This window comes from Festucalex cinctus, chromosome 6 (assembly GCF_051991245.1).
Source record: "Festucalex cinctus isolate MCC-2025b chromosome 6, RoL_Fcin_1.0, whole genome shotgun sequence".
In the NCBI taxonomy this organism is placed as follows: domain Eukaryota; kingdom Metazoa; phylum Chordata; class Actinopteri; order Syngnathiformes; family Syngnathidae; genus Festucalex; species Festucalex cinctus.
Window position 1 is genome coordinate 4,512,393 of NC_135416.1, and position 26,156 is coordinate 4,538,548.

A 26,156-nucleotide genomic window follows, 5' to 3' on the forward strand; every position below is an offset into this window, starting at 1 on the left:
CTATTTAGGGGTACTCTGTATCCATGCTATTTTCTTTTATGTGAGGTTAGTATTATGAAGGGGGTTCTTGGAAAAAAAAATAATAATTCTCTCCCCTCTAAGGAGTCCCTGGACCCAAAAAATTTGACAACCTTTGCTCTATTTCCCCATGAACAAGGCGAAAGAACTCTCAAAAGACTGTAGACCTGGACAAGGCTGGAATGACTTACCATCAGCAAAACACTTAGCTATTGTCACTATTATTCTAAAATGGAAGAAAATACAAAATGACCATCAATTTCCCTCAGCCTGCAAGATTTTACCTTCCGGGAGTGAGGATGGCCATGCGAATGGTAAGGGGAGCAGTCTCAAAGTATACGGAAGGAACACAATCATGATCGAAAAGGCAATTGGGAGCGCAGTAACCAAGACAACAGCTGGCGGCACACTGCTCAAGAGGGTACCACCCTAAGTGTACCAGTGAGGAGGACGTGGTCAGATGGATCCAAGGATGAGCTGTATCCAATTTCCAAGAGGCTCGAACGTAGCACATGATGGGAAGTCATGATTTTTATTTTATTTTATTTTATTTTTTAGAGACTTTTGCTAACATTGCTTAAGCATTCGTTTTTGAATAATGCATGAATCTCCAGGCACATGCAGGAGGTGCGTATCTATAGTGATGCACAATCGGATGATGATCCCTGGAGCTGAGAGATATCCTAGTTGAAAAATAAATAAAAAGCCCCCCGCACCCAAATGTAACTAAAGTAAGTATCCTCTTTAGGGAAACTGGCCCTGGTCTGTGATCGAATCAAACAAACAGGTTCCGGACTCAAGGAGGGTTTGTCCCGAGCAGTGTTTACATACAGACTTCAGAAGTGGAGTTTAAAGGGAATAGGTGTGCCGAGGAGAGTGGAAGCCTCAGCAACAGAGCCTGTGAGAGGATCACAGAGATGAGGAGGATGGTGGTGGTGCGAGGAATATGAGGGGAGGGGGTGGGGGGTTTAGTTGCAGCGAGAGAAAGTGGCAGAGAAAACGCGAGTGTGAACAGGCGAGGCAGACGCACGGGGGGATGGCATGAGAGAGAAAGTTTGTTGGAGCAAGGCAGACAGGAAGAGAGAGAGAGAAAGTGAGAAATCTGATATGGCTGAGACTTTGGGCTGCCTTTCTCTGGGCAGATGGAGGTGAATGTAAAATGCGGCTGCTCCGCTATCGGAGGGTATTGACAGTCTGTAGTTGGACTCTGGCTGTGTGTGGAAAGTTTCTGTCTATCAGTCGGTCGGTCGGTCCAAACCTCCACACTCCAGCTTCCAAAAAGGCCCTCGCCGCATTCTAAGAGTGGGCAGGAGACAGTGTTATTTATTGTGGAGTTTTGTTAATGACTGTCGAATCAACAAGATTACTGTATTTTAGTAAATAGTATCTGGGGGGTTTTCTTCGAGATAGACGGTATGTTTTTTTTCAGGGCCAATACCAAGCTGAGCTGATTTTCATTTTCAAAAAAAAAAAAGAAAAAAAAAGGGGGTTGCATTGGCCTCAATAAAAAAAATCCAAATTCAGACTCCTAAATTTGTTGAAATGTGTTTAATGTTTATTGAATGACTTCAGATTTGCAAAATTGACGTTTTATTGGTTTTAAAATTCACTTCACTTCACAAATATGGCACTTTACTGTACTTTAATTTATTTAATTCAATCTCCGGTGTAATAACCTTATTTATTGATTGAATTGTTATTTTCTATTGTATTTTTATTATTATTATTATTTATTTAATTCAATCTCATGTGTAATAAACTAATTTATTGATTGATTGAATTAGTTTTTATTTTATTAGCTGTTCTTATTGCTGCTGGACATGTAAATTTCCCAGAGGGAGCCATCCCAAAGGGATCAATAAAGTCAAGTCTAAGTCTAAGTCTAAGAAAAACAAATGACCTGTCAGATATCTGTATTAACAATTAAAACCACAAACCATAGTTCCAAAAACCTTTAACATACTGTACTTTCAAACTTATCTTATAATATTGCCCCAAAAATAAATGGCCCAGAGAAACTTGGATTTTGATTTAAAAAAAAAAACAAAAAAACAAAACAAAAAAACACCACACTAGAAGTGTGCATACACAAACATGCGTGCATACCAAGGCTAAACTTAGCTTTACTCCAACTTAACTACCAGAAAACAAAAACTCTCCTTCAATAGCATGAGAAAGTGTCCAACCTTTAGACTGGTACCATAGAAAGCTCACCTGTCAGTTGGGATTTATCACTTTATCAAATACTGATTTCTTGACATTGGGTTCAAAAATATTTTCTTATTTAGATGGAACTTTGGAGACGTTTCATGGCTTTTCAGTTAGAGCACAAAAACTGGGAATAGTTGAGTTTCTGAAGATAGGCTCAACTTGAATTTGAAAAGGGAATTGCGAATATGCAAGGGATTTTTGTAGCTTGAGGAAGCAATTATTAGGCCGATTTAACTATGAAAGGGACTATTGCAATATGTTCTTGGAATAAATTAGTGTGAAATAAAGGAAAATATTTATAAAATAGCATTAACTTTTAATAAACCTGAAATAAAAATATATTTTGCTTAAAAAAACAAATGCATCTTAACTTTTCACATACATTCCCTCAATCCTCGCCCTAAAGACAGCAAACTAAAACCTTACGTTACTGTGTTGATCTTTTTAACAGCAGCTGAATTCCCCATTTCTTCACTGTAGGTTTGCAAGCAGGCAGATTTCTCCTTACATCTTTCATTTAATGAGGCCGGGGGAAAAAAGAAAAAAAAAACAACACACACACACACAACACTAAAAGCTCTTAGTTGGCATACCGTCAGATCTAAGCGCGGCTCCAAACAGATTAGAAAACTAATCTCAAACCTTTCCTCTTCCCTCCTTTGAGGTTCCACACCGAGTAACAATGCTCCGTGAGATTAAGTGATCAAATGAACACGTAGCCATATTACATGTTTAAATCAGTGCTCAATATCTGGGATTCAGATTGACGTTTACAGCCGCCAAGAGTTGGGGGGCGAAAAAAAAAACACCCTCGAGTGAGGGTTTGGATGCGTGCGTTTCGTTTCTTCTTAATTAAGGGCTGAGCTAGCTAACTTGCTCGCTGGCTCGTAGGTGACGAGACTGGCAGGGTTTCTAACCACGAGCAAGAGACTCTCCACGCATGGAAAATTAGCAATGAAGTGAGTCATCAACAAGTTAGAAATCTGGAGAACGCTTGGCCCAAATATAATCTGGAATATTTATTTGCCTATTAAGAGAGTGCCCCCCCCCGAGCCCCCCCCCGCGCCCTCACTTGAGAGTTGTTACCTTCTCTTGGTGCTCGATAAGGATCTCCACCACGATATTTTGGAACTTGAGGTCCATGATGGCGGCCACCGTGTCCTCTTGCGGCCTCATCAGCGTCGGGCCAAACACCACGCCCAGATTGGCCACTGTCATCAGATTCTGCTTGCTGTGGGCAGCCACGCTATAGGTAGGTTGTAGTTAAGAGGAAATGAAAAAGAAACATTTTGGTATTGCTTGTATCCTGGTGGGGAAAAAAAATAGGGGTTAGGAAAGTAGGAGATTAGGGTAAGAAATTGGGTACGCACGAAAAGTCTCAAGGAATAGGAACCATGCATGAAACTGAACAGGAAGATTGACAGTTACGAAAAGTTTTTTGTTTTTTTTTTTGCCTACACTGTCTTAAGTGGGTGTGGAATGGCATCAAACTTTGATGTGATGATTATTTTGTACATTGCCCAAGAAAAAGGGACTTGGACAGTTTGAGAGGGGAAAAAAAAGCCCCTGACACAACTAATTAAGCATGTGGTCAAAGTTTGATAATCATTTTAAAGAGATACTTCACTAATTTAGCCCATTATAGCAATAAAAAGTGAATATTTTGTCTATAATTAATTTGATACTTTCATTATTTTTCACGTACAATTAGTACCTTTAAAAACACATTTTGCAACTTGCTGTAGACTAAAAATGACATCACAAATGCTCAGGTAACCAATCCCAGCTCAACTGTTTTCTAGGTTTGGTCATGTGACATTCACAAGCTGAGCTGTGATTGGTTACCTGAGCCCTTGTGATGTCATTTTCGGTCGACAGCAAGTTGCAAAATGTGTTTTTAAAGGTAGTAATTGAAAAATAATGAAAATATCAAATCTATTATAGGCAATATATTAATGTTTGACTGCCAAAAATGGCAAGTATCCCTTTAAGTATTTGGAATGGCCAAAACCAGTAAATTTCTTAGTTAATTAAGATGCGGAATTATAATTACGTTCTGGGGGAAAAAAAAACAAACAAAAAAACTGAGGTTGAATTTATTTATTTTTTTATTATTATTTTATTTACCTGTTAAGAAGCCCATTGTGGAGACTCAAATGTGAAATTCCTCATTCCTATTCGAAAGCATCTGCATTAAAGCACATCCAGATCCTGGCTGCTTGCTTTCACGGCAGGTGGTCTAATAAATTAGTTAAACACTGCATGACTATAACAAATCTATTACTTTTTTTTACCCATATTATCGCTTTTACAAAGCATATTATAAGGAAGACGTGAAATAGTTTTGTATTAAATTGGAACATTTTAGTTAGTGTTAGGAGGTGGAAAAACTACGGGGGAAAGCTGCGTTTTGAAGACACTTTTTTTTTTTTTTTTTTTAAAGACAGGTGAAGGGATTTCACAGTCAAATTCCGCTGCAGTGCGGCGCATCTGCAGGGGAAACGGCTTCTTAAATAGCTCCCGATGATTCCTTTGAAGACAAAAACGCCGGTGACAACTCGCATTTATAACATCTCTGAAACCATTTGAGATAGGAGTGTGAAATTCTGGCTTTGCTTCCTTTTCCCCTGCAGGACATGCACACACGCCAACTTCAGGAAAGAAAAAAATATATATATATATATATTCAGAGTCTCTCCAGTCTGGAGAATTTCACGCCGGATAATCCAAATTCAATTTCAATAGCGCTCCCTTTTTTATTTATTTTTTTTTCCTCCAACAAGAGCCCGATCCCGCAGTGGGATTCTATGAAATAAGATCCAGCAGACTTTCACCGCCTCAGGGAGGAGTGGGATTATTTACTTATCCTCAATTTGCTCATATTAAGTTTATAAAAAGCTTGCAGAGGTAAAACCTTGTAATGTTAGCTAACGTTATTTCTTGCTGATCTAATCTCGCTGATAGAGAGTGATGCGCAATTGTTGATCACCCAGGGGTTGTACAGTAAGGAGTAGGGTGAAAATATGTATCATTAGTGCTATTGCTACAGTACAAATACAGTTGCAGTTTGACATCCAATGCTTAATCAATATTATTGAGCAAAAGCTTGATAATTGATTTAAAGTGGGCATGGAAAAGTGACTTTTTAATTGCTCATATAGAACGGATCAATGGATAGATTGATGGATGGTGTGTAATGTCATATTTAAGCTCATTTGCATAATAACCGTGTCCGCACTTTCTCCGCCCACGACTTGGCTGCTAGACTGGGCGATGATCCACCATTTTCAAGCGATGCCTGGACTAAGCGGTCTGAGACACTATTAGGTCAAGAGGTAAGCAGAGCTGCATTGAGTTTTGTTTGACAAACAGATTATCATAGTGTATGAATGAGTGAGAATTATTTTTCCTTTTTTTTTTTATACATTGGCAACTGTCTACCTGCTTGCCAGTCTAGCTCTGCTACATAGTCATCTCCATGTTTAAAAAAAATAAAATAAAAAATGCTGTACACATCATTCATTCTACACTTCAGTCGTTCTTCTTCATGAGGTGGCAGCGTAGACTCCAAACAGGCTTAATTCTTCTGGGAGGCTTGAATAATGGTGTTCACTTCCTTATTAAACCTAAATGTGCTATAATTCTTAATTCTGGATGTTTTTTTTTTTTTTTGCACGTTACCGACATGTCATCAAGACACCTGGAAACAGTTTTAAATTTGTGAAAAATACGACCATCTAGCATCCAAAAATTGTTCTTGCAACTTGCACAACGTCCTTAATCGTCAGCTCCTTTAACAGATGCCTCCCCCCATCTGCAGTTGAGCAAATCTACAACCCTCTGGGCCGTTATTTGTTAAAATACACGAAAAGGCGAAAGAAACACGCTAACGCGCGAAGGCTGCTGGCGGCGGCATCGGTGGCGAAGAGAGAGATGGAGTGACAGCAGGGAAGGGGGAGTGAAGGCTGAAGAGTGGGAGTGAGGGAGAAGGAGGAGAAGAAGAAGCATGTGGAGTGAGAACGAGGAGACAGACAGGCAGGCAGGCAGGACGAAGCGAGTTGCGAGCTCGGGAGGGTGCAGATTGCATGAACTATGACCACTACGGGGACGACGATCACTCACTTGGCCAGATGCTTCATAAACAGCCCGAGGACTTGTCGATTCTTCTCTGGTAGCTTGTGGACCAGGCAGTGGACGGCCTGGATGCGAGACTCTGGACTGCCGCCCTCTGTTTGAAAAAAATAAATAAATCGAATAAGTAAGTGGCAGGAAGCCAAGAGCGGAGATTGTAATCATGCCATCAATTCCACTTATAGGCCTGAAGCGCCTAATACGACACTTTCCGAAAAATAAAAAGTTAGCAGATCTTTAAGGACGCAATCAACGGGGGGCAATAAAGCTCTAGGACGGGGGGTTAAGGGCAACGGGATGATGCATTTCCGTTTAAGAGGCGTAATGGTAATATACGGCGTGAAGCCTGGTTGGAATTTGGCAGTGGAGAAGAGGATGGAGGGGGGGGGGGGGGGCTAACGGGCTGGCAGAGGAGACAGATTTACATTAAAAAAAAAAAAAAGAATGGCTTAAATATCTCCTCACACATGGGCATCTGAGCGCCCACGCCGGATAGCATTACTATGGGAACGGCGACGTGGGAAAAGAAAAAAAAAAAAAAAAAAAAAAAAGATGCCGTCATCTGTCAAACAAATAAATAAAAACCACCGCTAATCCACTTTTCAACCTCCCTCTCATTGCGAGTGCCTGATAAAAATGTCAAACCTCATCCAATTATAGCACTTGTTTTGAATAACATTTAATTAAAAACAAAAAATCATACACGAGTCGAAATAAGGATGGTTGCCGTTCAAGGTCAGGGAGAACATCGGTAGGTAAATGAAACAGCATATTATACTAGGATGTTTTGAAAAGAAAAATGTAGAGATTAAATGTAAAGCCACACGCACGGGCATAAGTGTTCCCGAGTTGAGTGGCTCATGAATGTCACTTTACATTGACGCTGAACTCTCAGAAGTGTCAAGAACAAACACTGAAGAGGAAGTGAGTATGAGACAAGTTAAGAAGAAGTTAAGAAAAGCTCGGCTCAGTCTGTCGCCGTGTTCGGAACGAGCACTCCAAAGGACTTGAAATAAACCAATCGAGGTGTAATAAGTGTAGACTTTCAACTGAAGTGCTTTCACAAATACGTGGAATTTATGGATGGGTAATGACTGCCATTTTATGCGGTGAGGCCTCTTTAATCGCGAGAGATACATTCCACATCCACCCGAATTAGACCAAAAAATAAATAAAAATCCACAATTCGAGAGCATATCTTTTGTTAGTTTTTACCTTTTCTGCATGCTTTAAACATATTAAAACTTACTAAAGTGGAAGTCAACCTTAAACATTTCTTGACAATAATATGTTACATGTGACCTCGCTAGTCTAAACATGACATTCTGATTCCATTCGTGGAATATGAGTTATGAAGCAAAATCTAGCCATTTTTATCCATCTCAGGGGGCGGCCATTTTGGGCTCAGTCTCAGGTAACAACCAATCACAGCTCAGCTTCAGAAAACGGGTGAGCTGTGATTGGTTGTTGCCTGAGACCTGCGCAAAATTGACGTCGTCTTCGGTCGACAGCGAGTGGCAAAATGGCCGCCCCTGAGATGGACAAAAACGGCTGGATTTTGCTTCATAACTCATATTCCACAAATGTAAGATTACGGTAATCAGAATGTCATGTTTAGACTACTGAGGTCACATATAACATCATTATTGTCAATAATTTTTTGGAAGGTGGACTTCCCCTTTAAAAGAGACTTGCACTTATTTCACACCCAGTTGAAAATTAAGTGCAACATTTTTTTTTAAACAAACCATATAATTTCATCTGTTTTCTCACATAATGCTAACAAATAATACAAAACACTATAGATGGGCTAGCAAATTAGCATAGATGTCATGATAATTACAAACTTTACATCTACTTCCATTTTAATACCCACCAAATACTGTTTTGTGCGTGGTGTTTGCACTCTGACAAAACGGCAGTGTCGGTGGGACTTACTCGCCGGGCTGATGAACTCTTTGTAAAGTCCGTAGGTCATCAGTGGCTCGGGAAGGCTCCTGCAAGGGTAGAAGGAGAGTCAAAATAAGTCAGAGAGAGACAGAGAGAGAAGAGGGGCGGCGAGAAGGGGGGGATAGAAATAGCAGCCCTAACTATTTTATGGGATGTGTGCACAGTCATGATTAATGTGGCCCGGGCCGGGAGGGGGGGGATGGAATTAGATGGCGCACGTGTTGAGATAACCAAGTTCATCTGAAGGTACTTTCACTGCGGAGCTGGACGCTGTCCAGAGGCACTTTAAGTCTCGGAGGAAACTGAGGACATTGGCCTTATCCCAGCAGGCCAGACAGTGAGTAGACGCGTCGAGCGCATTACTCCCAAGTAATCGACTTTAGCAAATGAATGAACTGGAGAGTTTAAGAAAAAGAACCAAATAATACAATACATGTTACGTTTCAAATCATTTTGCATGTAGAATTTAAATTTGAGTTTGAGTCATTTGAGTTTTAGTTTTTGCATGAACACACCAAAATAAATGTTAGGGAATATTAAACAGCAAAGTAATAGTAGCTGCATTGGGAGAGAAGCAGAAACATACTTTCACTTTTGACTGTGCACGAGGTGCATTCAAGGACCACTAACAAAACAGGACATCTGAAATGCACATGAAAAAAAAACAAAAAACACTATCAATCAATTAAACATTAACACCAAGATTTCAAAGTTAGAATTGTATTGCTGAGATTTTCAGCGAATAACAGAGGATAGGTTCCAGGAAAAAAAATAATAAAACTGCAAAAATATGCAGGTTTTGGACCATAAATGTGTTTGCTGATCACTCTACTGCTCATAACTATTGCTACGGAAGAGATTATTGAACATAAACAACTGTGTTGGACCTTGGGAGCTCTCACCGTATGCTCATTAAAAAAAAAAAGTATAAGAACAGACTGATGAATTCAAAGGGCAATTTGAAAGAAGAGACAAACTTGATCTCCAAATGAGTCAACCTAAAGCAGAAACAGCCTACATTTACATACATACATTTAAAACTGCCTCGGTTTGCTGAAGCCAAAGTGCATTTTAATATCCATGCTTCACCCACACACGTCAACCTGGTCGGTGAGCGCGGAATAGACGAGCGACCTTGCATGATTAACTGTAGCACTTTTCTAAACGCATAATCAAGCTTTTTTTTGTTGTTGTATTCAACAGTTGGGCTCCCACGTGGTCAGCGTTTTGGACGGAAGCTTACCTGAGGTACAGCTTCAGTGCACTGGTTATGGTTTTCACATCCCAGTCCTCGCTGGTGGACAGGTCCACTTCGTTGCTCTTCTCATCTGAAACAATCAGAAAAAGATATTCTTGTAAATTTAGGAATATGCAGTTGTTGGGGAAAAATAAAGTGCAAATACTTTGTTACTAAAATTGTAGCGAGGTGGGTGGAGTAGCCAGTACTTTTTTTTTTTTTTTTTTTAAGTCATTTGTTCCCAAAAACGTATAAATACATTCCATTTTAAATGTTTTAAGTGTCCCAAAGATGTTTGATTCAGCCTCTCAACTGCAAAGAACGGTTGGAGAAATGGTAGTTATTACACAAATGGCCAACAGGTGGCATATCAACCAGGGCCATTTTGAACAAAAGCTCAATTACTCACAATTCTAAATAGATGTGTGAATAATGATGAAACTTAGCTAGATTCTAATGCTAATTGCTGCAATACGGAAACAGGTAGAAATATACTTTTTTTTTCTTGATGAAAGAAGAGACTCGAATCTTTCTTTTGATAGGTTCCATATTTTCATAGCAATAGAACACAATATTCTGCGGACCTTGCAAAAATCTGTCAAAATTCAGTAAAACAGCCAGGAGTGAAGGGGATTGCTTCTGTGAAAATGGCTGGGAGTGAATGAGTTAAATAAGAGCATTCATGCTCAATAGACAAAAATCTATAATCGGAAAACGCAACCTCAGATATGGCCTATTTTAACTAAAACAACAAAAAATAAAATCTTCAGCCATAACCAGTGGAGTCTGCACTATCAAAACATGGTATCCAGATTAATCCATCCATTATCATCCATCCCTGTGGGCTGCCATTTTGGCCAACATCTCCCTCTACTACTGTCGATTGAAGATGATGTCAAACTGCCCTCAGACTCGTACATGCATGCGTCACAGCACAAATGTCTCAGTTTGCTCATATGATGTTTGCAATGCGAGCCCGAGGGCATGTGTGACATCAATTTCAAACCACAGCTGAGGGTGGTATTTCCAAAATGGCGGCCTGGATGGATATGGATTCATCTGGTTATCGTGTTGAGACTAGTGGGGTCGCATACAACACTCTTGCAGAGAACATTTTGTGTGCCGTTCGCCTTTAAGTAAAGGAGTTGAACCAGAGTAATTTTTTTTTTTTTACACTATTATCTGTACTTGACACCTCTGGGAATAGGCCCTCGCAATCTAACAGCAAATTGGGACTTTTTCTTAGCGAGGCGAGAATAAATATATACAGTAAAAGTCGTAACGAGACGTACGAGGCGATAAAAGCGCCGCAGCTGGGAGGGCCGTTCGGTCCCGGCGGACGTGAAAGGAAGTTAGTGGTTCTACACTAATTACAAGATTAATTAATCCCTCACTACTTCAGAGGCTCTGCAGGGACTCTGGAGAGATGTCGGGCTGGGAATTGAACTCACAGAAGCGTGCTGCGTCACACGTCAGACGCGGGAACGTTACTCATCTATTTTTGTCCGACACCGTTTCCAGGGTACTTTATCCCACTAATTTCTTTGCCTCACAGTCAGTGGTGCAGGTCCACGGTGGGCAGACTCCATACCCAGACACCTTTCTATACGGATTAGATTATTTTTGACAAATGTTTGTAATTTAAAAAAAAAAAAAAAAAAACTTTTGGGGGATTTACAATATAGTACACCACCGCATATTTGCTGTTTGCTTGCCACAAACCACACATTTGTGTTTTTTCCTGTGGAAAGTATTCTAACCTAGAGGCACTTTTTTTTTTTTTTTTTTGTGGTAACTTCCTATAATGTGCCACAAACTGGCATCCAAAGCTAATAGGAAAGTAGTAATTACAGCAGTCACCTATACCATAAAATTAGGGTTTTGTGATATTTACAGTATGGGCAATTTCATTTTTTTCGCCGCCAATACTTAGAGGCTATGTTGGCGGAAGAGCCAGAGCCACTTTCAAGTGATGGCGGATTTTCTGTAACACTTATCATATCAAAGCCTAAAGGTAAGCATAGCTGCATTATACTTTTGTTGCACAGATTTACTTGAGTTACATTTAACAGCATAGCATCTGACAGGTGGTACATGGTCAAAAGTTGAGGATGGAGTGTTTTGTTTTTGCCGATGTGTCAGCTGCGCATGTGCCACCGGATCTTCTACACTAGTTATTCAGCGGCTGAGCGATGAAGTGTTGCCTCCACCAGTGAAAATACAATTAATGCTTTGACTGTCTTTATGGGTGGATTCGTTGTCATCTCAATGTCATCTTTGTTTTCTGTTTTATAATACTATTACGGTAGTTTGAGTTGTAACTTGTTAACATTTGAATCATTGCAAATGTTTTTTGTTGTATTGCATTATCTTTCCAGATTCAAAAGGATGGACGTCTCACTTTTAATTCATGATCCCTATATGTTTACGGTACAGTATAAAATGTCATGGAGTTGAAGCTGCACAACTGTACAGCAGACAACTAAGAGTTTGTTATGCTGTGCAGTGCAGCCAGTCTTGTCTGACACACAACGCTCTCTTCAGTTTGTACTGTAACACGCACTGCGATTGGATGCCGGCCACAGATTCGAGACGGTGAAGAGGAGGAGGAGGAAGAGGAGGAGGAGGAGGAGGAGGGTCCTCAGGGTTTAAAGTGTGATTCACCCACACAGCACTGTGGATGTCAATGTGCATCGTGTATGCGCCACCACGTGAGCTATTTGATGAGCCAAAATAAAAGTTATGCTTAGTTTATAGAGTTCATTAAAGCAATCAATTAATCACCCCCAGTATCATATATTTTCATTGCAGAAAAGCTCGCAAAAGTCACTGCAATGGTTGTCATGACTAGGGTCATGCAAGGGTTATGTTAGTCATGCAATGGTTATGCTTAGTACTGACTTGACTCAGGTCATGCAAGGGCTATGTTTAGTACTGTCATGACTAGGGTTATGTAAGGGTTGTGTTTACCGTCATGACTCGGGTCATGCTTACTGTCATGACTAAGGTCATGCAAGGGTTATGTTTACTGTCACGACTAGGGTCATGCAAGGGTTATGCTTACTGTCATGACTAAGGTCATGCTTACTGTCATTACTAAGGTCATGCAAGGGTTATGTTTACTGTCACGACTAGGGTCATGCAAGGGTTATGCTTGGGCCATGCAAGGGTTATGTTTGGGTCATGACCGTGTGGTCAAGTGTCTGTTTTGAACTGATGTAACCAGCATGTAGTTTCAACTGGTAAGATGCTATGTGATGTCAGAAGCTATGTGATGTCAAGAATCTTTCATATCTTTATCTGACAAGGAGCCTCATTATCTTTGTAACGGCACATTTTTGATACAGCGCTTGTATTGAATCTCATTGCTTTACTATGGGGTAGAGTGTCAGCTAATGGGACTGTGTATAGCATGAGTGTGCAGCTTCGTGGAAGACGAGACAGGCCTGGCTGCTCCTGCTGCCTGAGTTTGTTGTCATTCTGAACACAGCGCTGGAAAAGTGAGCCCCGCGCCTGTGAGAGGAGGCAGCAAACTCGCAAGCAGGCAGGGGAAGGACGCGGGGAGGAGAATGTTGGAATATGCAAATGAAGGGCCGAGGAAGGATAGTGAGTGTAAAAGAGGCTTGTGTGCGTGTGTGTGTGTGTGTGTGTGTGTGTGTGTGCAGTTGATTCCCATAAAATTAAAGTACAATTTTTTTTGTAACACCGCTGTACTTTTATTCTCGATACAATGCAGTTTGCTTTTTCATTATTTCAAATATTCTTGAAATTAAAAATGTTACTTATTTTATTTTATTTTAATTGTAGCATAGCAACTTTTTTTTTTTATAATACTATTACTTGATCCTTTTAGGATTCTGACTCAAAATATTAAAAATGTTGCATAACTGGATGTTTTTTGTGTAGTATTACGACTGTATTCTTGTAATTTTACCCTAATTCTCAGAAGTGTGCTTTTCTTACACAAATATAATTTTACTGTCATAATGGTAGACAATTTTGCCAAATTACTTTTTTCTTATAACTTTATTCAGTTTTAAAAAAATGTTCTCAAAATATTACACTTACTTGTAATAATTAAATGTACTACTTATTTATGTATGTTCCTATTTTGTTGCTGCAATATTTACTTTCACTAATATTGAGATTTAATGTTAATAAGTAACAATATTTCTTCCAATATAAAAACATGTTTTTTGATCATTTTCATTTTTGTGAAATTTTTCAATTTTATTCTCATATTTACACACTTGATTCTTATTAAATTATGCTTTTCTTGCCAAAGTATGACTTTGTTGTAATATGACAAATTTATTCTCAATAAATGAAACTTTTTATCCTCGCAGTTGCACAATTTCATTCTTGTAACTGAATTGGTTCATGCAATCTTAAAACTTTGTGCCCATTTTTCTCTTATCAGTATACCTTGACTTGGCCTATTTTGAAGAAAGCATGTAACACACATTTGTAAGACAAAATGGAACTGCTTTGAATTGTTAATAAAAATACCATAGCTATCAAATAAACAAACAAACAAAAAACAAACCAACTTACCAATCATTAACGAGAGGAGCTTCTGAACCTTGGAGCTGACTCCCACGACTCTGTACAAGCCTTGGTCATTTATACCTGTGCAATGATCATAAAATGCTGATTGAGCGGCATTGCAACGGTTTTGGTGGCACGAGAACAAGCAGAAACATCAAACAAATAACTATAGGACAAGTAGTAATTTACATGTAATTACATCAACAGAAACTGTGACTAACAAAGGGAAGTCATTTTCAAAACTGGTGCATGCCTGACCCCTGGTGTACGCAGAGAGAAACTGCAACAAATTTCTCCATAATGGTTTTGCTGTTAGTATTTTTTTTTATCTCAGTTTAAAAGCATGAGCTCTCCTGGTAAAAATGTGTATGAAGCTGTTAAATTTTCTGCAGAATTGTGCTCACCTCGTGACTCTATGGCGCTGATAGAGTTCTTCACAAAAGTCAGACCTACGTCATCTAGCTGAGCGTCGACTGCAAGAGAACAATATAATTACTTAAAAACCAACTTCATAACTGATACCTTTTTGTTCAAATTTCATCTTTAATTATTTTTCCACTCACCGCATCTAAGATAGCTTTTCCACATTTCATATTCTGATGAAAATGACTCGTTATAACATTACAGTGCTATTCTTGTAGTACTTCAAGTTTTATTCCAATATTTCATCTAAGTTACGTTTTCTTGTGATATTGTAATTTTACTATCATAAAATTATTAACCTTATACTTGTACTATTTCAATTTTATTTTTTCACTATTTCAACTTCCATCTCATAAAAGCATTAATTAATCCTTTAACAATTTTATTCTCACAAATGTACTTCTTATTCTTTTTTTTTTTTATCCATCCATCCATTATCTTAACTGATATTGTAATTTTACTATCATAAAATTATGAACCTTATACTTGTACTATTTCAATTTTATTTTTTCACTATTTCAACTTCCGTCTCATAAAAGCATTAATTAATCCTTTAACAATTTTATTCTCACAAATGTACTTCTTATTCTTTTTTTTTTTATCCATCCATCCATTATCTTAACTGATATTGTAATTTTACTATCATAAAATTATGAACCTTATACTTGTACTATTTCAATTTTATTTTTTCACTATTTCAACTTCCGTCTCATAAAAGCATTAATTAATCCTTTAACAATTTTATTCTCACAAATGTACTTCTCATTCTTTTCTTTTTTTTTTATCCATCCATCCATTATCTTAACTGCTTTTCCTCACAAGGGTTGAAGTTTTTTTTTGTTTTTTTTTATATATATATTTTTTGTTTATACATGTAATATTTCCATCTTCTTGATCCCATATGTATTTTTTCCCCCTGTATTTCAACTTCATTCTTGTAGCATTTGCTTTCATAATTTATTCACATTAAATTAGGAGTTTTTCCTAGTAATACCGAAACTTCACTCATAATTTTTCAGGGTTAATATTCTGGCACGATTACCTTACTAACCTTATTCTCATAATTATTTGACTTTATTATTATTATTATTATTATTATTATTATCCTATGCCTTTCTGTGTCACCCGAATACACGACACATTTGATAATTACCCCGATAATTACACTTACTTCCTCTTTCTTTAGAATAGGTCCTCCCAAGATATCGGCCGACCTGTAATGAGACATAGTTGTTATTGTGGCAAAGTGACATAAAGGGCAGCCACAGGTCAGCGCAACAATCACTCTGGTGGCAGTTTAATAGCATAGTGAGTTGCGGATAATGACATAGTACAAAAGTTGTTTGACTCACAGGTTCCTTCCCACCCATGGCCAGCATCCAGAATTTGTGGTCACCCTCCGACAGAGCTTGCACTGTGAGTGCTGTGCCTGGTCTGAGAGACACCAGAAAATGAAGGCCATGGCAAACACTGTATTTCGTCAAATTGTGGCCATCCTGCTAAAGAACACTGTTCTCCAATTAGTCACCGGGTGTGTCAATGTAGAATTCCTGTAGTTTTTTTTTTTTTTTTTTCCCCCAGGGATTTCCCCCCCATACTTCACTCCCTATTTTGTTGTGTTTTATTGAATTTTTATCAGGACATTTTTGAGGTGATTATTTATTTATTCTTTTTTTTTTTTAATAAAAACATATCTAACTAAACAAATGTTTAGTCTCTCTCTCACCCACTAAATCCATTTCAATACGCATCAATTATACACAGATTTTAGTTATGTATGGGGGCCCCGGTGTCATATGTACCTAAAAAAAAAATAATTCATAAGTCTGGGTACGGCTACGATTGGTGGTTAAAATAGCACAAAAGCAAGCAAGAATTTATTAACTGCCAAGCCCCATTCAAACTTTGATGTTAACCAAGAGAGAACCAGAGAAGCACGTAAATGAGTCTGCCGGAAGGATTAAAAATTTCTCAAATTTTAATATTAAAATTGATGGTTCGTGACGTGGATCACAGACACTTCCCTCAAAATACAATGGCTACTATTCTCTGTAAACAGGTTATCAGCTGCCATTTCAAAGTAAAAAAAAAAAATCAAACCATACCGATCTGTAATATCGAGCTCCAGGCAGAACCGTCTGTCCAACATGTCTGTCGTTTTGCGGACGCAGGACCTGAGCGTGACTGACTCCGTCTCACCCTAAAGATGAAAACGAAAGAGAAAGTAAGAAAACTACAAGGTGAGAAAACTACTTTTAACAGGTCTACAAGTCTGAATGTCCAATACAGAAATGCACTCACACTCCTTCCACCAGATCTGTGGTCAAAAGTCACCATATGCAGGATCTTCTGCTCTTTGACAAACGTGCAGTAGCGTTTTACCCAACTTGAACCGAAAGGAGGTGGTCCTGAAAAGGATGATAAAATATGCTGATGATCCAAAAGGATGATAACATATTTAAATTAACGTTGTTAGTATAGGAATGTACACTATATAGCATATACTGTATATTGTAGTATGTTACCGGTAACCAAGCACTGGCAAAAAATAGCACTGGTGAACCTGATACTACAAGTCCAAGGCACTTTCCAGAGTGCAATATTTACATTGAGCAAATTAACAGAAAACAACAAACTAGGGTTTTAAGGGTAAACGAACGTTGATGGAAAACCTCTGATATTACAATTGAATAGCAATCCTTACGTTTTTCCTGGACGTAAAGGTATCCCTCGCAACTGATCGGGCTTGTCTGTCTGTAATCCTGAGGCGCCTCTCGAATCCTTTTCATGAGCTCGTTGACCTCTGAACGCGTGCCCTCGAATCGACTCCTCGTCTGCGAGGGAGGAGACGTGACATTTGCAATTAGAGAAAAAGACAGGTGGGCGTTCTAAGAGAGTACATATTCTAAATGTCGAGTAAACGCATTCACATTCGCGCACCTTGGGGCAATTTACAGCTGTCAATGAATGTGACATGTAAACTCGGAGCCTAGATTCCAATGCAGAGGAGTGGCCCGAGAGGAGGTCATATCTGTTCATCATCCACTTTGCGGAGCAAAATTTGCAGCATTAGCGTGTAGCATTCGAGATTTTTTGACTAAGAGTAGATTATCAGTACTGATAGTGGTATTGATGCATTTTGTGGTTAGTGATAAACTACAGCGCGATTACAAATTTAGGTTACACAGAACAGAATCGTGCCGTATTATTTAGGGCCCACAGCACGCACTTTATACGTTTAGCATGGAGAAACTAGAAACAACAAGTTTGGAATGGTATTACTGTGCTTACATTCTGGATATTGATCTGTAGTGCGCGTTTATAATGGTCAAAGTCTTTGGCAAGCTCGAAACCCTGGTGGTAAAAAGTGAAGACTGTCTGAAAGAAGGCCAGCATCTGCAAAAGAGGATGACACCAAATTGACGACACCATCACGTGTCTGTGTGTACACTAGTGTATATACACTTAGTACATAGAGTACATCTTGCTGGGGGCGTGTCACTCACTGGCTCCACACACTCAAATTTCTTCCTCTCCTGGATTTCCTGCAACTTGCACACGTAGTCCAGCGACTCCTCCTGGAAGTGCTGCCTCATGGTTTCCACCTGGACGTCTGCCTGGAGGGAACACACACACACACACACACACACGCGGCGAAGATCCATTATAATCGTGCACAGATGCAAGTCTGGAATCCGGTGGAAATATATTGCGGTGGGCGCAAAGCGGGTCCTCTCATTGTCGCTCGATCAAAAACGGTTGAAATTTGAGCGTGGGGCTTAAATAACCCCAAGCTGGAAGGAGCTGAAGGGGAATGAATGATGCTCCAAGGAGAGTCTGAATCATTCGTTCTAACTCCAGGACGATAAATTCAACCAGCGATGACTTGAAAGTCATTTGTGGGCAAAAATACGAGCAGAATTCAAGGACAAAAAAGAAAAACCTAAGACCAGCAAGAGGAGAGAGTACTTGCCTCTCTGGGTGAATACTGTTCAGCATATGTTCCTGCAACTGGAGGAAATCCCGACGAGATAATCACCATAATTATGTCTGTATTATGATCATAACAGCAGTAGGCTATCATCAGCTGTAAAATGCTGTTTACACATCAATGGATGAACAATAATAAAGAGCTTTCAGTAGGATTTCCTCAGCTTTTGGGCTTCGCTTCAAGAGGAAGAAAAATGGGACATAATATGGAAAAATGACTTTTTCATTTCTTATATACAAATAGTGTCTCCAGAACACTTTCAAGTTTGAAATTGTTTGTTTGACAAAATGAGTCTGTCAGCAATCAGTCTAGAATTTTCCCGCACTGTGACACAACATAGATATCATTTACAGAAGTCTGCAGAGAGAATGCAAATGTAAAAAATGTAATAAAAAAAAAATAAAAATAAAAAAAAAAAGAGTGATGAGTGGTTAGCATGTCCTCCTCCCAGTACTGAGGACGCAAGATCGAGTCCAGGCTTCGGCCTTCCTGGGTGGAGTTTGCATATTCTCCTGTGTGGGTCTTCTCCGGGTACTCCGGTCTCCTCCCACATTCCAAAGACATGCATGGCAGGTTAATTGAACACTCTGAATTGGCCCTAGGTGTGCATGTGCGTGTGACTATGAGTGGTTGTTCGTCTCTGTGTGCCCTGCAATTGGCTGGCAACTAGTTCAGGGTGTACGCCGCCCACTGCCTTGAAGCCATCTGGGATAGGCTCCAGCACCCCCGCGACCCTTGTGAGGACTAAGCGGTTAAGAAAATGGATGGATAGATGGATTGAGCACAAGTCGCGATTGAGCTGTCTAAATTCTGCCTAACAAAAAAATAAAAAATAAATTGCAGTAAAAGTAATTGTGTTTAGATGCTACAGTAGACTGAGAAAATTGTTGTGAAGCTTTACCATAAGTCACACAACTTTTTTTTTTTTTTTTCCTGTGGTTCAGATCATTACTGTTTAAAATATCCAACTGGTATCCTACTCATTATTGTCACTGTGTAGACGTGCACCCTTGCAAAGTTTAGACAGTCACAATGTCAACAGTTTCAAGTGTCCTCTCTTATCACCTTACATGGACACATGGGACAGCGAACAACAACAAGCAAGCAAGAAAGAGGTGGCCAGGGGTCTCCATTCAGATGGCGGTATGGATTGTGGCGCACACTGCAGTGGCCACAGTTGACCTCGGTGTTACGGTCAAAGAGAGTGCACGCTTCCTCTGCGAAGGAGCCAGGAAAAATTGTCACTAGAAGCTGCGTCACTGGGAGCCTCACGGGGTCCGACGGGGCTTTGCGGCGGAACACCAGAACCCAAACAATGACTATCTAAACATTGGGAGTTTAGAGGCTGAAGAGCTATAAGAGACTTTGAGATTTGTCACAAAATTAAAAGTTGGAATGGAATATAGAAGATTTTCAATCTCTAAAGCAGGACTACAATAATGTTTAAATTAAGTTAGACTCACCCAATTATGTGGGTGTTTACTTTTTATGTACATTTCTGTTTTTTCACTGGTCTGTAGGCAGTTAGGATTACAGTCTTGGAATTCTGCGTAGCAATTTTGCTAGATAACTAAATGGTACTTTTTTTTTCTTTTTTTTTTTACGTAACAAGATTTTAAAATCACACCTTTAGTTGACTATATTTGGACCTATGTAATGGATTTATTAGTTACTTCTTTCCCCTTTCATTTTATTAATTTTATATCACTAATTGTCGCCAAAATATATTGGAACGTCTTTAGCATTTTCCACGAGTGTGCTTCCAAATACCTCTTGTAGCTGGGGCTCTTTCTTCTTGGCAGACATGTTGAGAAGCTTCTCCAGCGAGCTGTAGTATTTCTCCGTCTCTTTCTCATACTTTTTCCTCTCCGCCTGGACCAACAAGAGTGGTGGAAATCTCAGTGAAGGGAAAATCAAAGCAAACCAAAATACTTTAGCTTAGGAGGGGAAAAAGGCAATCAACCGGGATACAGTACCCTTACTGTACCAAGGTGCTCTTTCCTGAACTTCTCCAAAGGTTTCATGAGGGTTTCTGTGATGTTTCTCATCTAGATCGGGGGCAAGATGACAAAATGTCATTAACATCTTTAATATTTAATGATTTTTTTCTCCCTCCACATTGTTCATTGATAATGCTCATAGCTAAAAATTAAAGTTGTTTTCAAATCCTATATTCACAAAATTAAAGGCGGGGTCTTCCGTTTTCACTAAGGTAAATGCACTATATAAATACAGGATGTATACCCATGAACTCCTTCTCAAACTACACCTCTGGGCTTCTGTTAATGTGCGGTGGTGATTTTTTCCTAAACCCCCACCCTCCCAGCCTGTATTTTGCCATTTTGTGTTTGTTTTGTCAACAGCGGGACGTTTCTGTGGACAGACAGTTGTTTACCCTTATCCCCTGCGAATAGGGCAGGAACACTTTATATTTCTAAGATTTAAGTCATAACATTAACAAGAAAAGTCATAAAATTCCGAGAAACGAGTTGTCAACCTTTTAGAATAAAGTTACAATAGGCGTTAGGGTTATATTTGTTGTAATGTGTGTATATTTGAGGGAGGGGAGGAATCATGTTTAATCTATTTTCTGTTTTTCTGCTGTTTGCTTGTTTATATGTTCAATAAATAAAAAAAATCTAAAAAATATTTATATATTTTATTTTGGAAATAATTTAAATTAATTTAAACTTCAATCTCATAGTTTTTTTTTTTTTTTTTTTAAGTGTAGCATTAACACTTTTCTAAATAATGGCTTCTATGAATTACGCTGTCATGGGGAAAAAAATAATAATTACATCTTGGAAGTGAACCATCATGACGGAATGGACCGCGTTCAACTTTTGGAAGTCCCACCAATAACGGCAACATATTTTCCCCACTTCCCGCGGGGGGTGCTTGCTCCTGCAATAGTGGCCAAGGAGACGTGTCTATGCCTGCAGCCCGTCCCACTTTTCCTTACGGTGATGTCATCCCACACTTTTTTAACCACACAACAGTCTCGAGCGCAGGCCCTTAAAGCGGTCAGTTCAGCTGTCAGCTTCCAAGTCATGAGTTTGCGACTGTCTCCTAATTACATAATAACAACAATGATGACTTTGTAGCCAGCATGATTTGTATTTAAAAGTGCAAAACAGCCACTCCCATGAAGGTGCAGCGGCATTGACCCTTAGACAGGCAGGACTCGCAACACTATCAGCATGCATGTACCCAGCGAAGCAGGCTGTTTCTCCCCCCATTTTCCCCCCTGCTGCTGCTGCTGCTGGAGAAAATGAAATTTGCCTCCCGGGACCTCTTGCTGGATGACGGAGCAGGACGTTAATAGATATGAGTACCAAATATGGACATTAATACATAGCTGGCTGGTTAGAACTACACACACTGAAACACATATGCAGGTATTTCCCGGACTTTTTCAAACAGGCTCTGACTGGTCGCGCTCACCATCAGCTCTCTTTGGTCTTCCAGGTTCTTGAGAAATGAGGAGAACTCCTGCAGTGACTCATCTGGAAAACACGAGTTTAATGCTTTCTGATAACGTTGCAAAAAAGAAAGGAGAAAAAAAAAAAAAAGTCCATAAAAGCAGATAAGAGGCATCTTGTGAGTGACCAACAGTTTTTCAAGACACGAGTGAACACATTTTTTGTTTTGACTTGCAGTGAACTCACAATATTTGGCAAATAGTCAACAATTAAAAAAACAAAGCAAAACAAAACAAAAAGATTATTAATCTGTTTAATGCCACCCTCAGCTGAGATTTACATCCCCGTTACATCCCTAATCAGTGCACAGATGACTAATAATATTGCATCTTATTGAGTCAATGATTCGAAACCCGTGGCTTTGTATATTTGAGTATTTTTTTTCCCCAAATTATTTTTTTCATATTTTGGAGTTTAAACAAGGTTTTGGGGATTTTCCAATTTTCCCACCGGGTTTCATGGAAAGCATGTTTTGAATGCCATCAGTATATTTTTTAAGACTTTTTGGGGGGTTTGAATAACTGGCCTGTCTGTAACTCTGTATACTGCCAAAAAAATAAATAAATAAAACAGCTGCTTAAAAATGTGCAATGAAGCAGGAGCGCAGCAGAAGATGAACAGCGATATAGTAAGGATTCACCGTAGAAGCATTCAAAACATTTGGCCCAGCATTAAATCACTGTACATCGCTGTCAAGACACACAAGCGCAATTATATTTAAACCTGACGTGAAATGAATAGCCAGAGAAGACCCAAAGACGACAGACATTTTCATTTGGTGGCGACACAGGTAGCGGTTAGGTAGGAAAGATGCAACACTTACCGATGCACCGCTCATCATCTGTCTTGGCGTCGCCGATGTACTCGAACTGAAACTCTCCCAGGCATTGGGCGAACTTTCGCTGAGCCATCCCCAACTCTTTAAAAAAAAGTAAAAACTTATGATTAGCATGTTTTTTTTTTTTTCACATACTAGTAAACACAATGACTTATTTAATTGCTGGCCAGATTGGCCATCTGAAAAAATGCATCACGCATAAGCACGGCTCAGAATGCTTGCAGTAATCAAACAATCTAGACTGTACTTGGTGTATGTGAACCAGAATTTGTATTTGTACAACAAATCTAGGGAACTTGAACTGCCAGCATTGCAATGACATCATTCTCCATCATCTACATCACATAACATCAGCGCAATCTGACTGGACTCTTCTTACGGTTCTGATGACATCGTTGCTTTTCTTGCATCCGCCTTGGGTATGTTTAGCTGAAAACGCAATGTGAATGGTCGACTCACTCAGCCTTTCTACCATGCCATTTCTCTCAAGTTGCACAACATAAATCACCCTCCGATGCATAGTGGTTAACCCCTTTGCAAACATCCTGTTTGTCTTACAGGCTTGGGCATCCTGCTGCGAGTCAAAACTTGTGTGAAGTGGTGGGCTAACGATCCACACGCATCGATGGCAACTAGTGCAAGAAAATGCCTCTGCAAATAGCATTCACACACAGGGCAAACCAAAACTATTTCCAGAGATTCCCCCGACTTGGCATGTATACGACGGCAGTGGCGTCCCCCCCTTGGGAAGCGTGGCAGAATGCGGCGAGGGTATTTTAAGACTGGAGTTGCGCAGCGTAAGGAAGCGTTGGCGTGTTTCTGGCCTTGACGAAAGGGTTCCGTGGAAAACAATCTACTGGCAACATAGAAACTGTCTTGCTGATCCAAGTATCAAACAAAAGTTGCAGTCACCTTTGAACCTCAAGGTTCTCTAACTAGTTTGCAAACACATGCTGTGGATTAACGTGTGAGCCGCGTCGGCCAGTCTGACCAAGTTTAGCACAGAGGGCAACACCAATGCGCAACTTTTGGGTTCCTCTTCATCACTAAGCAAAAGAAAACACATGTGGTTGACATAAAAGGCTAAACTGCCAGTCAGAGGAAATGGCGTGAGACATACAAGAAAATGCGTGTGACTAAAAAAAAAAAAAAAAAAAAGTCTTTGAGAAAGGTTTCCGGAATGTGGCTTTGAAACGGTGGCAATTCTTAGAACGATGTGTTTCACGTGGCCCGATCCGGCAGCATTTTGGCAAAAATGTCAATTGTCTATAATGTACGTGCCCTGGAATGGACTGGCATGGCAACAAGTTCAGCGTGCGTGCACCCTGCCTCTCGCCACAAGTCAACCGTGGCAGGCTTGAGCTCACCCGCGATCCAAATGAGGATTAGTGATACGGAACACGGCTACCGGTACATTAGTTACCTAATCGAATAAAAATAAATTGGTCATTAAACAACCAACAAACTGGAAAGTTATTTTATTAAACCAACCATCTAATAAAATGAATAAATGAGCACAACGTACCTGCAAAAAAAAATCAACCAACCAATCATGCAACATTTCAACTAACAACCCAGACAAACTAATCACCTAACCATCAAATTAAAAAACAAATTAACTAGACAAACCGTTTGACTTGATAACCATTAAATTAACCGGATACCCAAAAAATTAACAAATCTACCAAAGCAACCAACAGTCAATTATATAAGTGTTCAAATAACAAACTAATTAACTAATTACTCAACCAATTTACCAAACAAATATACTAAACAACAAACTACAAGTAAACATTTTTTACACTTGCTGGAGATAACGCTATCATAATACTAATTGATAATCAAATTCATCGTCAATTATTTAACAATTGAATAATCCTATGGCACCATTCTTAAAATTAAAAGTCTCTTTTGTGTTTAATCCAAAGAATTAATTTGCAAAAATTCACTTTTACTTTGAAAAACAATAACCGGTTTGCAAGCCCTCAACCCCTCTTGCATGATATTGCTTAATTGTTAATTATTATTATTTTTATCACTAAACAATGCCAAATAAACAACAATTGGTTAATAAATAGTAAACTTCGAAAAAATGTTTTATAATATACTTTAATGCAAAATAAAACATAACCAATTATTTAATCATTGATGGAATCATCAATTCTAAAAAAAATATTCAAGTGAATTTTTCCAAGGAAGTGATTGAAAGCAGCTGCCATACGCAAGTGTAACATCTCCACCGCTGACAATGCAGCTCCTGCAGGTCCGCAAACTGTTTTGGCAGCATAATATACTGTAGTATATGGAGCACTACGATTGACTTTGAACCGATTGTTAATCTAGAACAAATCTTAACCACACAGTCGTGCGGGAATCCAGAGCAGGGCGTGCAAGTCCATAAAAGGTGACTCCTGTCATGGCGCTCACTGCACGAATAGCTCTTATTTTGCAGCACGTGGAATGACTGCAGCCTGGTTGCTAATGGTAACTGTCAGTGAAATCTGCCACCTTGCACCTCCACTAGTTTTAAACTTTTTTTTTTTTTTTTCCCCCTCTACCCCCGCCTGACAACTACTCTAGCAAACTGTTGCACAACCGCCAGTGTTTTTATTACCACCTTGTCAAACATTACATATGACAAGGCGGAGTCCCTAAGAGATGATCTTTTGATGAATACAAAAAGATAACATGCTAAACACATCATCCGTCTCACGAGGGGGACAACTTGTTCACGTTTTTATGGTCCATCTTGATTTTGTGTTATTTGTATCGGCCTCTTGCAACCTGCGTGGATATAACGAAGCACTTACTCTGACAGACCCAGAGTGGAAACTTCATCAGCTCCTACTGATGGTACAAACATGTTGTCACAACATTACAAGGTACCCTGACGCGGCCTTAATAAAGCAGATAAGTTCCTACAAGATATGACACGAGGCGGGAAGATGTCTGCATTCATGAAAGACTGCAGAAATCAGAGAATATTTACTGTCGAGAGGATTTGGACAAGTTAAACAATGGCTCCAAATGATTACTCCATTAAAAATAAAATAGTTGTAGATTATTATCAAGCCATTAGTCGTCGATTAATTGATTATTTTGATCACATCCATCTCAAATTTTTTTGACAAACCATATTTTCGCTGAACCAATTCAAATCATTCAAATCAAGTGGCAAAATAACTGATTATGTACGATTTGTGCAATGCTTGTCAAGGCATGTCATTAAATTAGATGCAAATTCAGTATCATTGTGAATCAAAATGAATTCATTTGAAACAATTTGGTGAATAACTTTTTTTTCCCATTGAACACACTCTACACATA

General features: G+C 39.2%; 1 protein-coding gene across 5 annotated transcripts in view; it reads right to left on the reverse strand.

The window, feature by feature from the left end:
* Positions 1 to 26,156, reverse strand: part of arhgap10 (Rho GTPase activating protein 10) — a 47,310-nt gene that overhangs the window by 14,662 nt on the left and 6,492 nt on the right. For all 5 annotated transcript variants that reach the window (XM_077525760.1, XM_077525762.1, XM_077525761.1 and 2 more), the window contains 17 exons: positions 22,815 to 22,910; positions 21,954 to 22,015; positions 20,486 to 20,557; positions 20,280 to 20,381; positions 18,025 to 18,135; positions 17,810 to 17,914; positions 17,223 to 17,352; positions 16,820 to 16,926; positions 16,624 to 16,718; positions 15,871 to 15,952; positions 15,690 to 15,732; positions 14,500 to 14,568; positions 14,102 to 14,176; positions 9,554 to 9,638; positions 8,299 to 8,357; positions 6,352 to 6,457; positions 3,316 to 3,475 (listed from right to left, as the gene is read on the reverse strand). In XM_077525760.1, coding sequence (XP_077381886.1) covers positions 3,316 to 3,475; positions 6,352 to 6,457; positions 8,299 to 8,357; positions 9,554 to 9,638; positions 14,102 to 14,176; positions 14,500 to 14,568; positions 15,690 to 15,732; positions 15,871 to 15,952; positions 16,624 to 16,718; positions 16,820 to 16,926; positions 17,223 to 17,352; positions 17,810 to 17,914; positions 18,025 to 18,135; positions 20,280 to 20,381; positions 20,486 to 20,557; positions 21,954 to 22,015; positions 22,815 to 22,910 — 1,559 coding nt within the window. The remainder of the gene's footprint in view (positions 1 to 3,315; positions 3,476 to 6,351; positions 6,458 to 8,298; positions 8,358 to 9,553; positions 9,639 to 14,101; positions 14,177 to 14,499; positions 14,569 to 15,689; positions 15,733 to 15,870; positions 15,953 to 16,623; positions 16,719 to 16,819; positions 16,927 to 17,222; positions 17,353 to 17,809; positions 17,915 to 18,024; positions 18,136 to 20,279; positions 20,382 to 20,485; positions 20,558 to 21,953; positions 22,016 to 22,814; positions 22,911 to 26,156) is intronic.